The sequence below is a fragment of the Suricata suricatta genome, chromosome 3, assembly GCF_006229205.1.
Source record: "Suricata suricatta isolate VVHF042 chromosome 3, meerkat_22Aug2017_6uvM2_HiC, whole genome shotgun sequence".
In the NCBI taxonomy this organism is placed as follows: domain Eukaryota; kingdom Metazoa; phylum Chordata; class Mammalia; order Carnivora; family Herpestidae; genus Suricata; species Suricata suricatta.
The window spans coordinates 33,202,237-33,214,898 of record NC_043702.1 but is presented as its reverse complement, the minus strand read 5'-3'; the positions used below and the strand labels follow the sequence as shown (position 1 = coordinate 33,214,898).

The 12,662-nt window shown below is 38.8% G+C and overlaps 1 protein-coding gene and 1 pseudogene across 5 annotated transcripts in view; one reads left to right on the top strand and one right to left on the bottom strand.

The window, feature by feature from the left end:
- Nucleotides 1–12,662, bottom strand: part of FAM126B (family with sequence similarity 126 member B) — a 78,143-nt gene that overhangs the window by 16,736 nt on the left and 48,745 nt on the right. For all 5 annotated transcript variants that reach the window (XM_029934099.1, XM_029934102.1, XM_029934100.1 and 2 more), the window contains one exon: nucleotides 1,463–1,558. In XM_029934099.1, coding sequence (XP_029789959.1) covers nucleotides 1,463–1,558 — 96 coding nt within the window. The remainder of the gene's footprint in view (nucleotides 1–1,462; nucleotides 1,559–12,662) is intronic.
- Nucleotides 2,323–3,182, top strand: LOC115287546 (annotated as a pseudogene).

Sequence of the window (12,662 nt, the reverse complement as noted above, 5' to 3'; positions counted from 1 at the left end):
CAGAAAATGATTCCATTGAGCCAAGAGACCTCAGCAATTCCATTAGTGATAGTGAAAGTCATCCTAAACAATAATTCTCCTGTCTCCCCCACACCAGCCATGAAGGTTTTCAAAGGTAAGTGCAGACTGTTTATTTTTCTTTATATTTTGTATTTTCTTTATCATTTTGTATTATATTACAGTATTTTAATCATTTTTATATAAATATTTTTGGGTTGTGGAACAAAACATCTGAGTTTCCTTTATTTCTTATGAGGAAATTTGCTTTGATATGCAAGTGCTTTGCATTACAAGCATGTTTCTGGAATGAATTCTGCTTGCAAACCAAGGTTTTACTGCACAGGATTTAACCTTTTTCAGGGGGCTCAGTTTCCTCAAGTAAAAATCAGTTGGACAGAGGGATGTCTGGGTGGCTCAGCTGATTGAGCATCTGACTTCAGCACAGGTCATGATCTCATGGTTTGTGGGTTCAGGCCCCACATAAGGCTCTGTGCTGACAGCTCAGAACTTGGAACCTGCCTCAGATTCTGTGTCTTCCTCTCTCTCTCTCTCTCTCTCTCTCTCTCTCTGCCCCTCCCCAACTTGCATTCTGTCTTTCAAAAACAAAGATTTTTTTAAAAATTAAAAAAATTAGGGGCACCTGGGTGGCTCAGTCGGTTAAGCATCCAACTTTGGCTCAGGTCATGATCTCACGGTTAGTGGGTTTGAGTCTCGCATCGGGCTCTGTGGTGACAGCTAACTCAGAGCCTGGAGCCTGTCTTCTGATTCTGTGTCCCCCTCTCTCTCTGACCCTCCCCTGATCACACTGTCTCTCTCTCTCAAAAACAAAGCACTAAAATTTTTTTTTAATTTAAAAAATTAATTGGACAGAATGAACCAAGGGTTCTTTTTATAATAACTGAAATTCTGTGACTCAAAAGGTACTCTGACTTCAAACTAATTTATATTAAATTTTCTTTCTATAGTGGACATTTCCATTTCAGCTCAGCTAAATTCAAATTATTAGAAATTCTGAATTAGTAAAGACTAGAACACATAAATACAAATGAGACATAAAATAATTAATACTATTGCTAACTTTATTCAAAGCACAGTTATTGTGGAATATATAAATGAAAAAATTCACATTCTTTTAGACTTTCTCCACATATAGGACTATTTATTTAAAGCTCTCAAAAGGATTTATAAAACTAGGCATCCAGGTAGTATTAGGTGTACTACTAAGCCAACCTAAATTTAAGACATCTTGGCCTGACTTGATATTCAGCTAGAAAATACTTCTTTAACGCTGAAATATTTTCAAGAAGTCATGATACATGAGGGATGATAAAAATTCCTACAGGAATGTAAGCTCCCTGAGTTTTGTTTGCTGTTATATTAGAAATTAGAACAGCACCTACTATAGAAAATGCACTCAATAAATATTTGTCAAATAAATGAATATGATTATTATCATTCTCACCTGGAGCCCATCCGACAAAGAGACTGGTAAGATGAAGCAGGCATATACACAATAGCAGAATTATAACACAACATGAGAAAACTCAGGACTTCAAACCTAGAAAAAAGAAACAAAGGAAAAGGATTACAAACAATAATTTCTACTAAGACTACAGTAAACCACTTCTTTGTTGGAAGGTTATAACAAGAAGGTGTTAATATTGACTTTATGACTTCTCAATCATATTGCTGTGAGATCCTCCTCAATGATTTCCCTGTTTTCACTTCCTTATTAAAGGTAACATCCCTTGCTACCATTTCCTCCAAAAATAAACCATCATGCTTTAACAGATGACTCCCATATTACGTTAACCCACTGCATCATAAAATCCAAACCCATCACGACATAAAAGGCCTTTAAAATCCACCCTCAACCTACCTCTCCAATCTTACTTCCCTCCACTGCTTATCATGTCCACCACACTACATCAATCTTCTTACCACTTAATGAATACATCATAACTTTTCATAACTCCTTGCTTTTATAGAGGCTTCCCTTTCTTACTAGAACATACTTTTTCACTTGGGAAATTCCTGCTTAGGTTTCAAATGTTGGCTCAAATTTTTCCTTAGACATAAAGCCAGTTCCCTTTCTTGTGTAGCTCTAATATAGCATTTATCCCAGGGAATCATAATTGCTGGTCTTTACCTATGTAGTACCTATTTACTAATTTACTAATAAGTAACTTACTCAGTTTATCATTTCTATCTGTAGTGCTCAACACATTGTCTAAAACATTATAATTACTCTAAAAATTTTATTTGAAATTTATAAATAATTTTATTCAATGAAAAAATATTTCCTGCTCTCTCCTCCAGCCATCCAAGATGCCGAAAGGGAAAAAGGCGGCGCCGGCCCCGGCTGTCGTGAAGAAGCAGGAGGCCAAGAAGGTGGTCAATCCCCTGTTTGAGAAAAGGCCCAAGAACTTTGGCATCGGTCAGGACATCCAGCCCAAGAGGGACCTCACACGCTTTGTCAAGTGGCCCTGCTACATCTGGCTGCAGCGGCAGAGGGTTATTCTCTATAAACGCCTCAAAAGTGCCTCTTGCGATTAACCAGTTCACCCAGGCCCTGGACCACCAGACAGCTACTCAGCTGCTGAAGCTGGCCCACAAATACAGGCCGGAGACCAAGCAAGAGAAGAAGCAGAGATTGCTGGCCCGGGCTGACAAGAAGGCTGCCAGCAAAGGGGATGTCCCCATTAAGAGGCCACCTGTCCTTCGCGCTGGGGTTAACACCATCACCACCTTGGTGGAGAACAAGAAGGCTCAGCTGGTAGTGATCGCACACAACGCGGATCCTATTGAGCTGGTCGTCTTCCTGCCGGCCCTGTGCCGGAAGATGGGAGTGCCCTACTGCATGATCAAGGGGAAGGCCAGGCTGGGGCACCTGGTCCACAGGAAGACCTGCACCACTGTCACCTTCACACAGGTCAACTCGGAAGACAAAGGAGCTCTGGCTAAGCTGGTGGAAGCCATCAGAACCAACTACAACGACAGATACAACGAGATCCGCCACCACTGGGGAGGCAACGTGCTGGGTCTGAAGTCCTTGGCTTGCATCGCCAAGTTGGAGAAGGCGAAGGCTAAAGAACTGGCTACCTAACTGGGCTGAGCGGGTGCTGTTGAGTTTTCTGTACATAAAAGTAATAAAAGGCTCTCTTTCAGCCAGTGCCAATCAGCATTTGAGGTGGAAAAAAAGAAAAAAAAAAGAAAGAAAAAATATTTCCTAACCTTTACAGTCTCTAAGAAAGTGGCTCCTTAACCTGGATGAACACTACTGTTATTTAATGACATTCTGGAGTGATATATTCCTGTGCTTTAACCCAGACTGACCCAATTAGAATCTATGAGGGCATAACCCAAGAAAGCTGTACTTTTAAAAAGCATCTTATAGGCGGTAAAAAATATATAGAAACTCTTTGTACTATTTTTGAAACATTTTCTGCAAAAAAAAAGTCTGAAATTATTTCAAAAGAAAAGTTAAAAACTGAGTTCAAAGTCTGACTTGGAAGCAATCACATCCCTCTCCATCTCTACACTGTTAGAGAAGATTTACTTCACTGTTAATGAAGATTTACTTTTTTAAAGGATAAAAGAAAATTCTATGTGGGGACACATGGGTGGCTCAGTCGGTTAAACATCCAACCCTTGATTTCAGCTTAAGTCATGATCTCACAATTGGTGGGATTGAGCCCTGCATCGGGCTCTGCACTGACAGTGCCTGCTTGGGATTCTCTTTCTCCCCCCTATCTCTCAAAATAAATAATAAACTTAAAAAAGAAAGAGAAAAAGAAATTTCTACCTGGGAACCACCAGGCATAATTGTGGTTTGGAGTGGGCATTGGAATGGGGTAGATAGCATACAGAAAACAGGAAAATAAAGTATTTCACACTGGATACTAAATCTCCTTCCCTCCTTAGCTACTAGAATGCTAGCAGCCAGCCCTCTAGTTAGAGACTAGAAGAGTTTCTTTAAGGAATTAGACCACTCTAAAAGGAAAGACAGAGGTATAAACTTGGGAACTTCTCCAACTGAATGGCTCAGTAAAGTTCACAGTCAACTAACCTATTCACAAAGTCAGAGATGCTCATTTTTTATTTCCTTTCTTTAGTATTCCTTAGCATAAGGGAGTAGGGAAGATTACCAGACACCTGAAGAACTCCACTAACATTAAATAACATCAAAATAAAGAAATACAAAAAGGGTAGGGGCACAATTTGGGGGAAAGATAGAATATACAAGGAAAAAAAACTTTGAACAAAGTAAATTATTATTAATATTCCCCCTAATTAAGAGAATATGTTGTTTCTAGGAAAAAAAATAAGGATCTATTTTAAAAGACTACTTAGAAAACAAGCAAAACTTCTAGATTTGCAAAATATAATTGTAGAAATTAAGAACTCAAGAAAAAGCCTGGTGGATGAAGTTGAGAAAATATCACAGAAAGTAAAGCTAAAGGAAAAAGTTATCAGCCAATGGCAGAGAAAAGACAAACATTCCAAGAGTTCCAACATCCAAACAATAAAATCATCATTGGACAGAAAGTAAAAGGCCTAATAAATAACAGATAAAAAATAAAAGGCCAGATAAAATGGAGAAGCTGAATTGACAAAAATAATTCAAGAAAAATTTTCAGTCTCAAAGACATGAGTTTCCAAATCAAAAAGGTTCACTCAGCATAATGTGCCCAGCACAATGGAAGAAATAAACCTACACCAAGAAATATCATAGTGGAATACTGGAATATTAGGAAAAAAGAATGAGGATATAGGTACATTAAACAGATCCACAGAGGAAAAAGACAAAGAGAATTCCCAAGATAAGAGTAAAGGGAGGAAAAAAGTTTCTTCCAACAAATGGTGTTGGGAAAAGTGGACAACATGCAAAGCAATGAACCTGGACCACTTTCTTACACCATACACAAAAATAAAATCAAAATGGATGAAAAACCTAAATGTGACACAGGAAGCCATAAAAATCCTAGAGAACACGGGTAGCAACCTCTTTGATCTCGGCCACAGCAACTTCTTACTAGATATGTCACCGAAGACAAGGGAAACAAAAGCAAACATATACTACTGGTAACTCATCAAGATAAAAAGCTTCTGCCTGACAGAGGAAACAATCAACAAAACTAAAAGTCAACCTTTGCAATGGAGAAGATATTTTCAAATGACATATCTGATAAAGGATTAGTATCTAAAATCCATAAAAAATTTATCAGACTTAACACCCAAAATACAAATAATACACTGAAGAAATGGGCAGAAGATATGAATAGACACGTTTCCAAAGAAGACATCCATCCAGGTAGCTAACAGATACACAAAAAGATGCTCAACATCATTCATCATCAAGGGAAATACAAATCAAAATCATAATGAGGTATCACCTCACACCTGTCAGGATGGCTAAAATTAAGACAAGAAACAATAGGTGTTGGTGAGGATGCAGAGTAAGGGAACACTCTTGCACTGTTGGTGGGAATGCAAACTGGGGTAGCCACTCTGGAGAACAGTATAAAGGTTCCTCAAAAATAGAACAAATGCAGATTTGAAGAGGTACATGCATCCCAATGTTTATAGCAACATTATTAACAGTAGCCAAACTAGAGAAAGAAAAATATGTAACGATTTCACTCCTATATGGAATCTAAGAAACAAAACAGATGAACACATGGTGGGGGGTGGGAAGAGAAGAGAGGAAAACAAATCACAAGAGACTCTTGATAATAAAGAACAAACTAAGGGCTGATGGAGGGAGGTGGGTGGGAGATGGGCTAGATGGGTGATGACTATTATTTATTTATTTTTTAATGTTTATTTATTTTAGGGGGACAGAGAGACAGAGTACAAGCAGGGAAGGGGTAGAGAGAGAGAAACACAGAATCTAAAGCAGGCTCCAGACTCTGAGCTGTCAACCCAGAGCCCAATGCGGGGCTCGAACCCATGAACTGTGAGATCATGACCTGAGCTGAAGTTGGACATGTAACTGACTGAGCCACCCAGGCGCCCCTGGTGATGACTATTAAAAAGGGAACTTGGGATGAGCACTGAGTTGTTATATATAAGTGATGAATCACTGAATTCTACTCCAGAAACCAATATCACACTGTATGTTAACTAAAATTAAAAAACAAAAAGAGTGAAGGGAGATCCCAAGATAATAAATGTACACCAGGCAGAGAGGGAACCTGTACAGACTGGAGTAAGTGAAAAGGCTCCAGGAACCTCTTTCGTAGGAAAATAAAATTGGGAGAATAATTGACATGAATGAAGATTTAAAAGGAGGTTTAGACAACTGGTAGAGAATTTATAAGAGCTGAATTATAAAGCAAATAATAAATAAAGAAAAAAGGACAATTGTGAACTCCAAGGAAAACAAAAAGGTACACAGGAAAGGAAAAGTAATCAATTAATTACAAATCTAAGCCATACAAAGCAAGGAAGCTTAAAATGAACCGTGGTTATTGATAACAATAAGAAATTTGAAAAATGAGTTCCCCATAGTTAAACTGAACTACATGGAGAGGACAAGAGGATGAGAGAGAAAAATGAGCTAAATCTTTATTTTTCATAGAGATAAGTTGCTAGATAATATCCCAAACTCAAAGATTAAGAAGCAGCAAGTTAAAGAAGTAAAAGTAGGGGCACCTGGGTGGCTCAGTCGGTCAAGCATCCAACTTCAGCTCAGGTCATGATCTCACAGTTCATGAGTTCAAGCCCTGCATCGGGCTCTTTGCTGACAGCTCAGAGCTTGGAGCTGCTTCAGATCCTGTGTGTGTGTGTCTCTCTCTCTCTGCCCCTCCCCTGCTCATGCTCTGTCTCTTTCTCTCTCAACAATAAATAAATATTTTTAAAAAAGAGGTAAAAGTAAATATTAAGAAAGTCAGTTAAAAGCAAGATTTCTCAAGCTTAGCACCACTGCCATTTTGGGCTAGGTAAATGTTTGTTGTGGGAGGCTGGTCCAGGCATTGCAGAATGTTGCCAGGAGGCAGAAATGCCCTGGTTGAGAACCACTGGTTAAAAGTTGTTATAATATCTTGGAAAAGAGAAATGGAAGAGGGGTAGAGAAGAGCTGGAGACTGCAGTTTGTCTTCATAAATTGTGTAGAGCAAATGGATGTTTAAATATGAAAAAAATACATATCTGCATGTGTATATGTGAGTATATTCTTGATACAGTTGACTGTACAAAAGCTAAAACAATAACAAAAAACTAAAACCTACAGCAAAAACAAAACAGCAGCACCCGATTTCACAACCACTGCGATGGCTGTACGTCAAAAGATGGATGCTGCTTGTGGGAATGTAAAATAGTACACTTACTCCGGAGGACACCATGAGAGTTCCTTAAAAAGTTACGCATTAAATTATCAGATGATCTGGCTATCTGCTCCCAGGTACATAGCCCAATGAAATGAAAACACATGTTCACACAAAAACTTATAAATAAACGTTCACAGCAGTATTATTCAGAAATAGCCCCAATGTGGAAATAACCCAAATGTCCATCAACTGATGAATGGATAAATAAAATGTATATCAAAACAACAGAACATTATTCAGTTATACAAAGGAAGGAAGTACCATATAAATGAATCTTAAAAATGTGCTAAGAAGTCAGATACAAAGAGCCACACATTGCATAATTCCATTTACACAAAATGTCTAGAACTGACAGAAATCTATAGACAGAAAAGTAAAATTTGTTGTGGCCAGGGACTGAAGGAAAGGAAAGAGGGGTTTCTTTTTGGTGTGATAAAAATGCCCTGGATTATTGATTGGTTGATTGATACATGTTTTACTATTTATTTCTGATGGGGGGGTAGGGGAGGGCAGAGGGAGAGAGAGGGAGACACAGAATCCAAAGCAGGCTCCAGGCTCTGAACTGTCATCAGCAGAGAGCCCGATGTGGGGCTCAAACTCACAAGCTGTGAGATAATGACCTAAGCTGAAGTCAAATGCCCAAGCAACTGAGCCCCCAGGTGCCCCAAAATGTCCTGGATTTAAACAGTGCTAGTAGTTGCACAATCTTGTAAATATACTAAAAATGAACGAATTGTAGACTTTAAAGGGGGTGAATTTAATGTATGTGAACTATACCTCAAATAAAAATAATTTAAAAACAACTGAAAATGTGCAAGCTGTAAAACACAGTGCAGTTTTCTCAGTATTTAAAAAACTCAAGGGGTGCTGGGTGGCTCAGCCAGTTAAGCCTCCGACTTTGGCTCAGGTCACGATCTCACAGTTTGTGGGTTTCAGCCCCCTGCATCGAGTTCTGTGCTGACAGCTCAGAGCCTGGAGCCTGCTTCAGATTCTGTGTCTCCTTCTCTCTCTCAGCCCCTCCCCTGCTCATGCTCTGTCTCTCTGTCAGAGCTCAGAAAACTAGCTCTCAAACTCAAATCACTAGGAAAAGAAATATATAGTTCAATATGAAAAATGGACACAGGACATGAATAGGCATTTCACAAATCAGGAAAAATAATGAATTAATATATTAAAAGTGTTTATGCCCAGTCATAATTAAGGGAATGCCAAATAAAACAATGTAACATCAATTTTTAACGATCAATAGGCAAAGATTAAAAAATTTGAAAATGCCCAGTACTTGGGGTTAGTATGAGGAAATAGGCCTTCTCAAACTACTGGTAGGACATTGCTGGTGCAGTTGTTCAGGGGGAGGGTAATTTGGAAATACCTACTCAAAGTGAAAAAGGAGACATTCTTTAACTTAGTAATTTCACCACTAGGAATTTATCTTACAGATAAGTTTGGTGCTTCTATGCACCAAATATATATACAAAAACAAAACAAAACTGGGTTCCTTGCAATATTGTTTATAATAGGAAAAAAGTGAAATAATCTAAATTTCAGTCAATATTAAGATTAGCTAAAAACTGACAGTATGTGTGTGTGTGTGTATAATACTAAGTCATTAAAGAAGAATATGGAGATATCTATATGCTGTTACAGAAGTAAGTCTAAGATTTATTCCTTTTTTTCTTTTTTCTTTTGAATAGGCTCCACACACCGCACAGAGCCCAAAGCAGGGCTTGAACTCACCACACTGAGATCAAGACCTGATCAAAAGTTGAATACTTAACTGAATGAGCTACTCAGACACCCCTAAGATTTACTCTTAAATGGAAAAAAGTTGCAGAACAGTATGTCCAACTGAGCTTTTGCATGCATTAAAATATTCTGAAAGGACACACATACGAAATGGCTAACATTTACCGACTGAGGGTAGAAATGGAGGTTAGAGGGAAGAGGACACATACTATTCTCTTGTATTCCCATTTATTTTCATCTATTTATATTCTGTTCTATTTAAAATTTACCATAAGTATATAACATTATCCTTTTAAAAATTAGAGTTATAAAACAAAAAAGGAAGCAGGTAACCAGATGATTTTTATGCAAATCAGCCTGCAGACTATACTATGAACTACTCTTTTAACATAAATTTAATATTGTGAAATGATGTGAGTAAACCAATATAACTAGAAAAAAAAAATTAAGGTGTTACTTTAAGTTGGGCTAAGGCCTTCCCCAATGTTATTACATAGCACCCTACTGACTAATAAAGAATGATCACTAAAGCTGAATTCTGAAACAATGTGTTAGGATGCAAGGAAAGCCAATGCATTTTCTATCATATATGTAATATTGGAAAGATCCAAAGAAAGAACCAGAATTCCAATCAGAGCACTAATCAGAGGTAAGTGACTATGGAAATTTTGATTTTACATTCCTTCCATAACTCGAATGTTATAACCAACAAAATAATAGTACATAAATAAAATATTATACAACAAATGACAATATTACCAACATTCAGTATGTGCCAGGCACATGTGCTAAGCATGCCAGACACTGTGCTAACTAAGCATCACCTCACTTATTCCTAACAACAATCATGTATGTTAATATGAAGTAAGGAATTTGGCCCAAAGAGATGTCTGGTCTTTGCCGCCATGGGAAGTAACCCATGTCATACCTGACAACTTTTTTCACGTGGGAGCTGGTGACACAGAAACATAAAATCATCATGAAATTTGAAGCATCCAGAACATCTTGGGTGATGTAAGAAAAACATGGACCGTACCAGAAGAACAAAATGGAAATGGTATGTGCTGAAAAGTGCTACCGAGGAATACAAACAGGTGCTTAGAGTACTCATCAACAGGTAGCCTCTTTTTTTCCTAGTCAACTTTGGCACTACCTGACATGATGACAGATTCTTTTGTCACCTGGACACAGAGTGATGGTCACTCATTGACCAACAAAGAGCTCTTTGACTTATGGATGGCAGTTCTTTTTTCTTTTTTTAATTTTTTAATGTCTGTTTATTTTTGAGACAGAGAGAGAGCACTAATAGGGAAGGGACAGAGAGAGAGAGGTAGACACAGAATCTGAAACAGGCTCCAACCTCTGAGCTGTCAGCACAGAGCTCGACACGGGGATCAATCTCGGGAACGGTGAGATCATGACCTGAGCCAAAGTCAGACACTTAACCAAGTGAGCCACCCAGGGGCCCCTATGGATGGCAGTTCTAAGATGAATGGACTACATCTTGTTTGGAAGGCTGCCACTCTGACTGAAAAAGGTGAAAAACAAATCAGGTTGGTAAGTGGACTTAAGGGAATGCTATTTGCCAGTATGAATTTTTACCAGCTCAATGGTAGTGGCCAATGGCTTAACCACATGGTCAGGCAAAAAAGGCAAGGGAAAACTGGCCTATTTAAGGGGTGACTGTGGAGCCCCTGGGTGGCTTAGTCAAACTCTTGATTTTGACTCAGGTCATGATCTCACAGTTCATGGATTTGAGCCCCCTATCACGCTCTGCACTGACACAGAGGAGCCTGCTTGGGATTCTCCTCACCCCTCCCCTTCCCCTGCTCGCTCGCACGCTCTCTCTCTCTCTCTCTCTCTCTCTCTCTCTCTCTCTCTCAAAACAAATAATTAAACATTTAAAAAAATAAAATAAATGGGCGTCTATAAAGGGAATAACCCTATGGAAATCACCATGGGAATTTGAGAAATACATTAATGGAGAATTTTGTTTATACTTATCAGGAAATCAGAAGGCAACTGGTGTCAAGGAGTAGATATCCCAGTGTGCTTGCTTGAAGTGACCATCTGTGTCCACCAAATTGGTGGACATGGTAGCAATGCAGTAATGAGCTGAATTTAGACATAATCTTTTTATAGACTGAAGTAAAAAATTCCAATAAGAACTGTTCTGTTTGCTGACAAGAGAGACACAGACTGCAGATGGCTATGGGGCACATTACCCTGGGAAAGGCCCTGCACAGAGCTGACAGCTGTAGCCTCTAGAGCCTCAAATTGGTCCTGACAGGAATAAACACTTACTCTGCACTAAACTTTGCTTATCTGATGGTAGGTCAAATGTTCAGAGTACTATAAAAGGACCAGAAGATATTGCACCAATTTGGACTGCTGAGTCACACTATTTCAGAGCAAAGAACACACTTCACAGCCCATAAGGTGTAGCAATGGGTAAGGAAATATCCTTAGCATAATTGTTTGACAGAGAAGCGGAACAAGTAATGAAAACATTCGTCATTGAAAATGAGATGGGGAAAGGAGATGGGAATGAAGCAAGAAGGGCAGATTTCCACAGGAGGGTCACTACTACACAGAATTCTCTGCTTTTCTGGGGATGTGGAAAGCAGTGGCAGGACATTGTTGGTAAGACTATGCAATTCTTCAGAACATGGTGGTATAACTATACTTCTTTCTTCCCCATATCACTTCAATTTTTCTTTTTCTACCTAAAGCACTGGTGTAGGATCAGGGTTGCAAGTGCAGGTGCCAGAAGTGAGAATTTCTAAGCAAGAAACTGTAACTGTATCTTTAAAATTCCCAAAAGCCTGATTGGGTGGGTTGTGCCATCATTTCATCTGGCAAAACTGGGTTGACACTGAGTACAGATGTGTCGCCTAGTGTCAAGAGCTCACTAGTTCTGTAGCTAGGTGAATATACCTGTATGAATGGGAGTGAACTGAGAGGAGGCACATGCTGGGCTAGTACTGCTGCCAGCAATCTGGACCAGCACAGTGGCCACACCTAACATCCCTTCCAAAGGTAGAAAAGTTTGGGTACAAATGGAGACAGGTCAGAATGTTTAGCTGAGACAAAGGAATTAATAAATGGATTATGCAATGAAAGAAATTCAATATTCACTGCCACCATGAGAGGTTAACAGCAAGAGACAATACTGTCTCCTGGTACATCAGATTCTTGAAAGGGTGAAACCATATGTTAGTGAGACCACTCCTAATTTTAGAACATGATAAAGTGAAAGAGAAGCCTACAGAAGTGAGTGGCATTGTTCTGGGAGACATTTTGGTAATATGTGCTGAAGAACTGCAGTAACAGTTAACGACTAAGACTCCAGAAATATGCTAGCATCTTTGCCTCTTATTTTTCAGGCCACACTTACTGCCATTCCGTGATAAGGTGTAACACTAGCATGGTTGGTAAGGTTATAATCCTAATATTGATGTATTGGTCAATTGAGTTAAAGCCTCCTTAGGATGGATGCTGGTAGAAAATGACTGGCCTGAGGGAAAAACTGGACTTAGCTAATCATCAGCTAATTTCTATAATCAATATTTCTGCTCAAGTTTA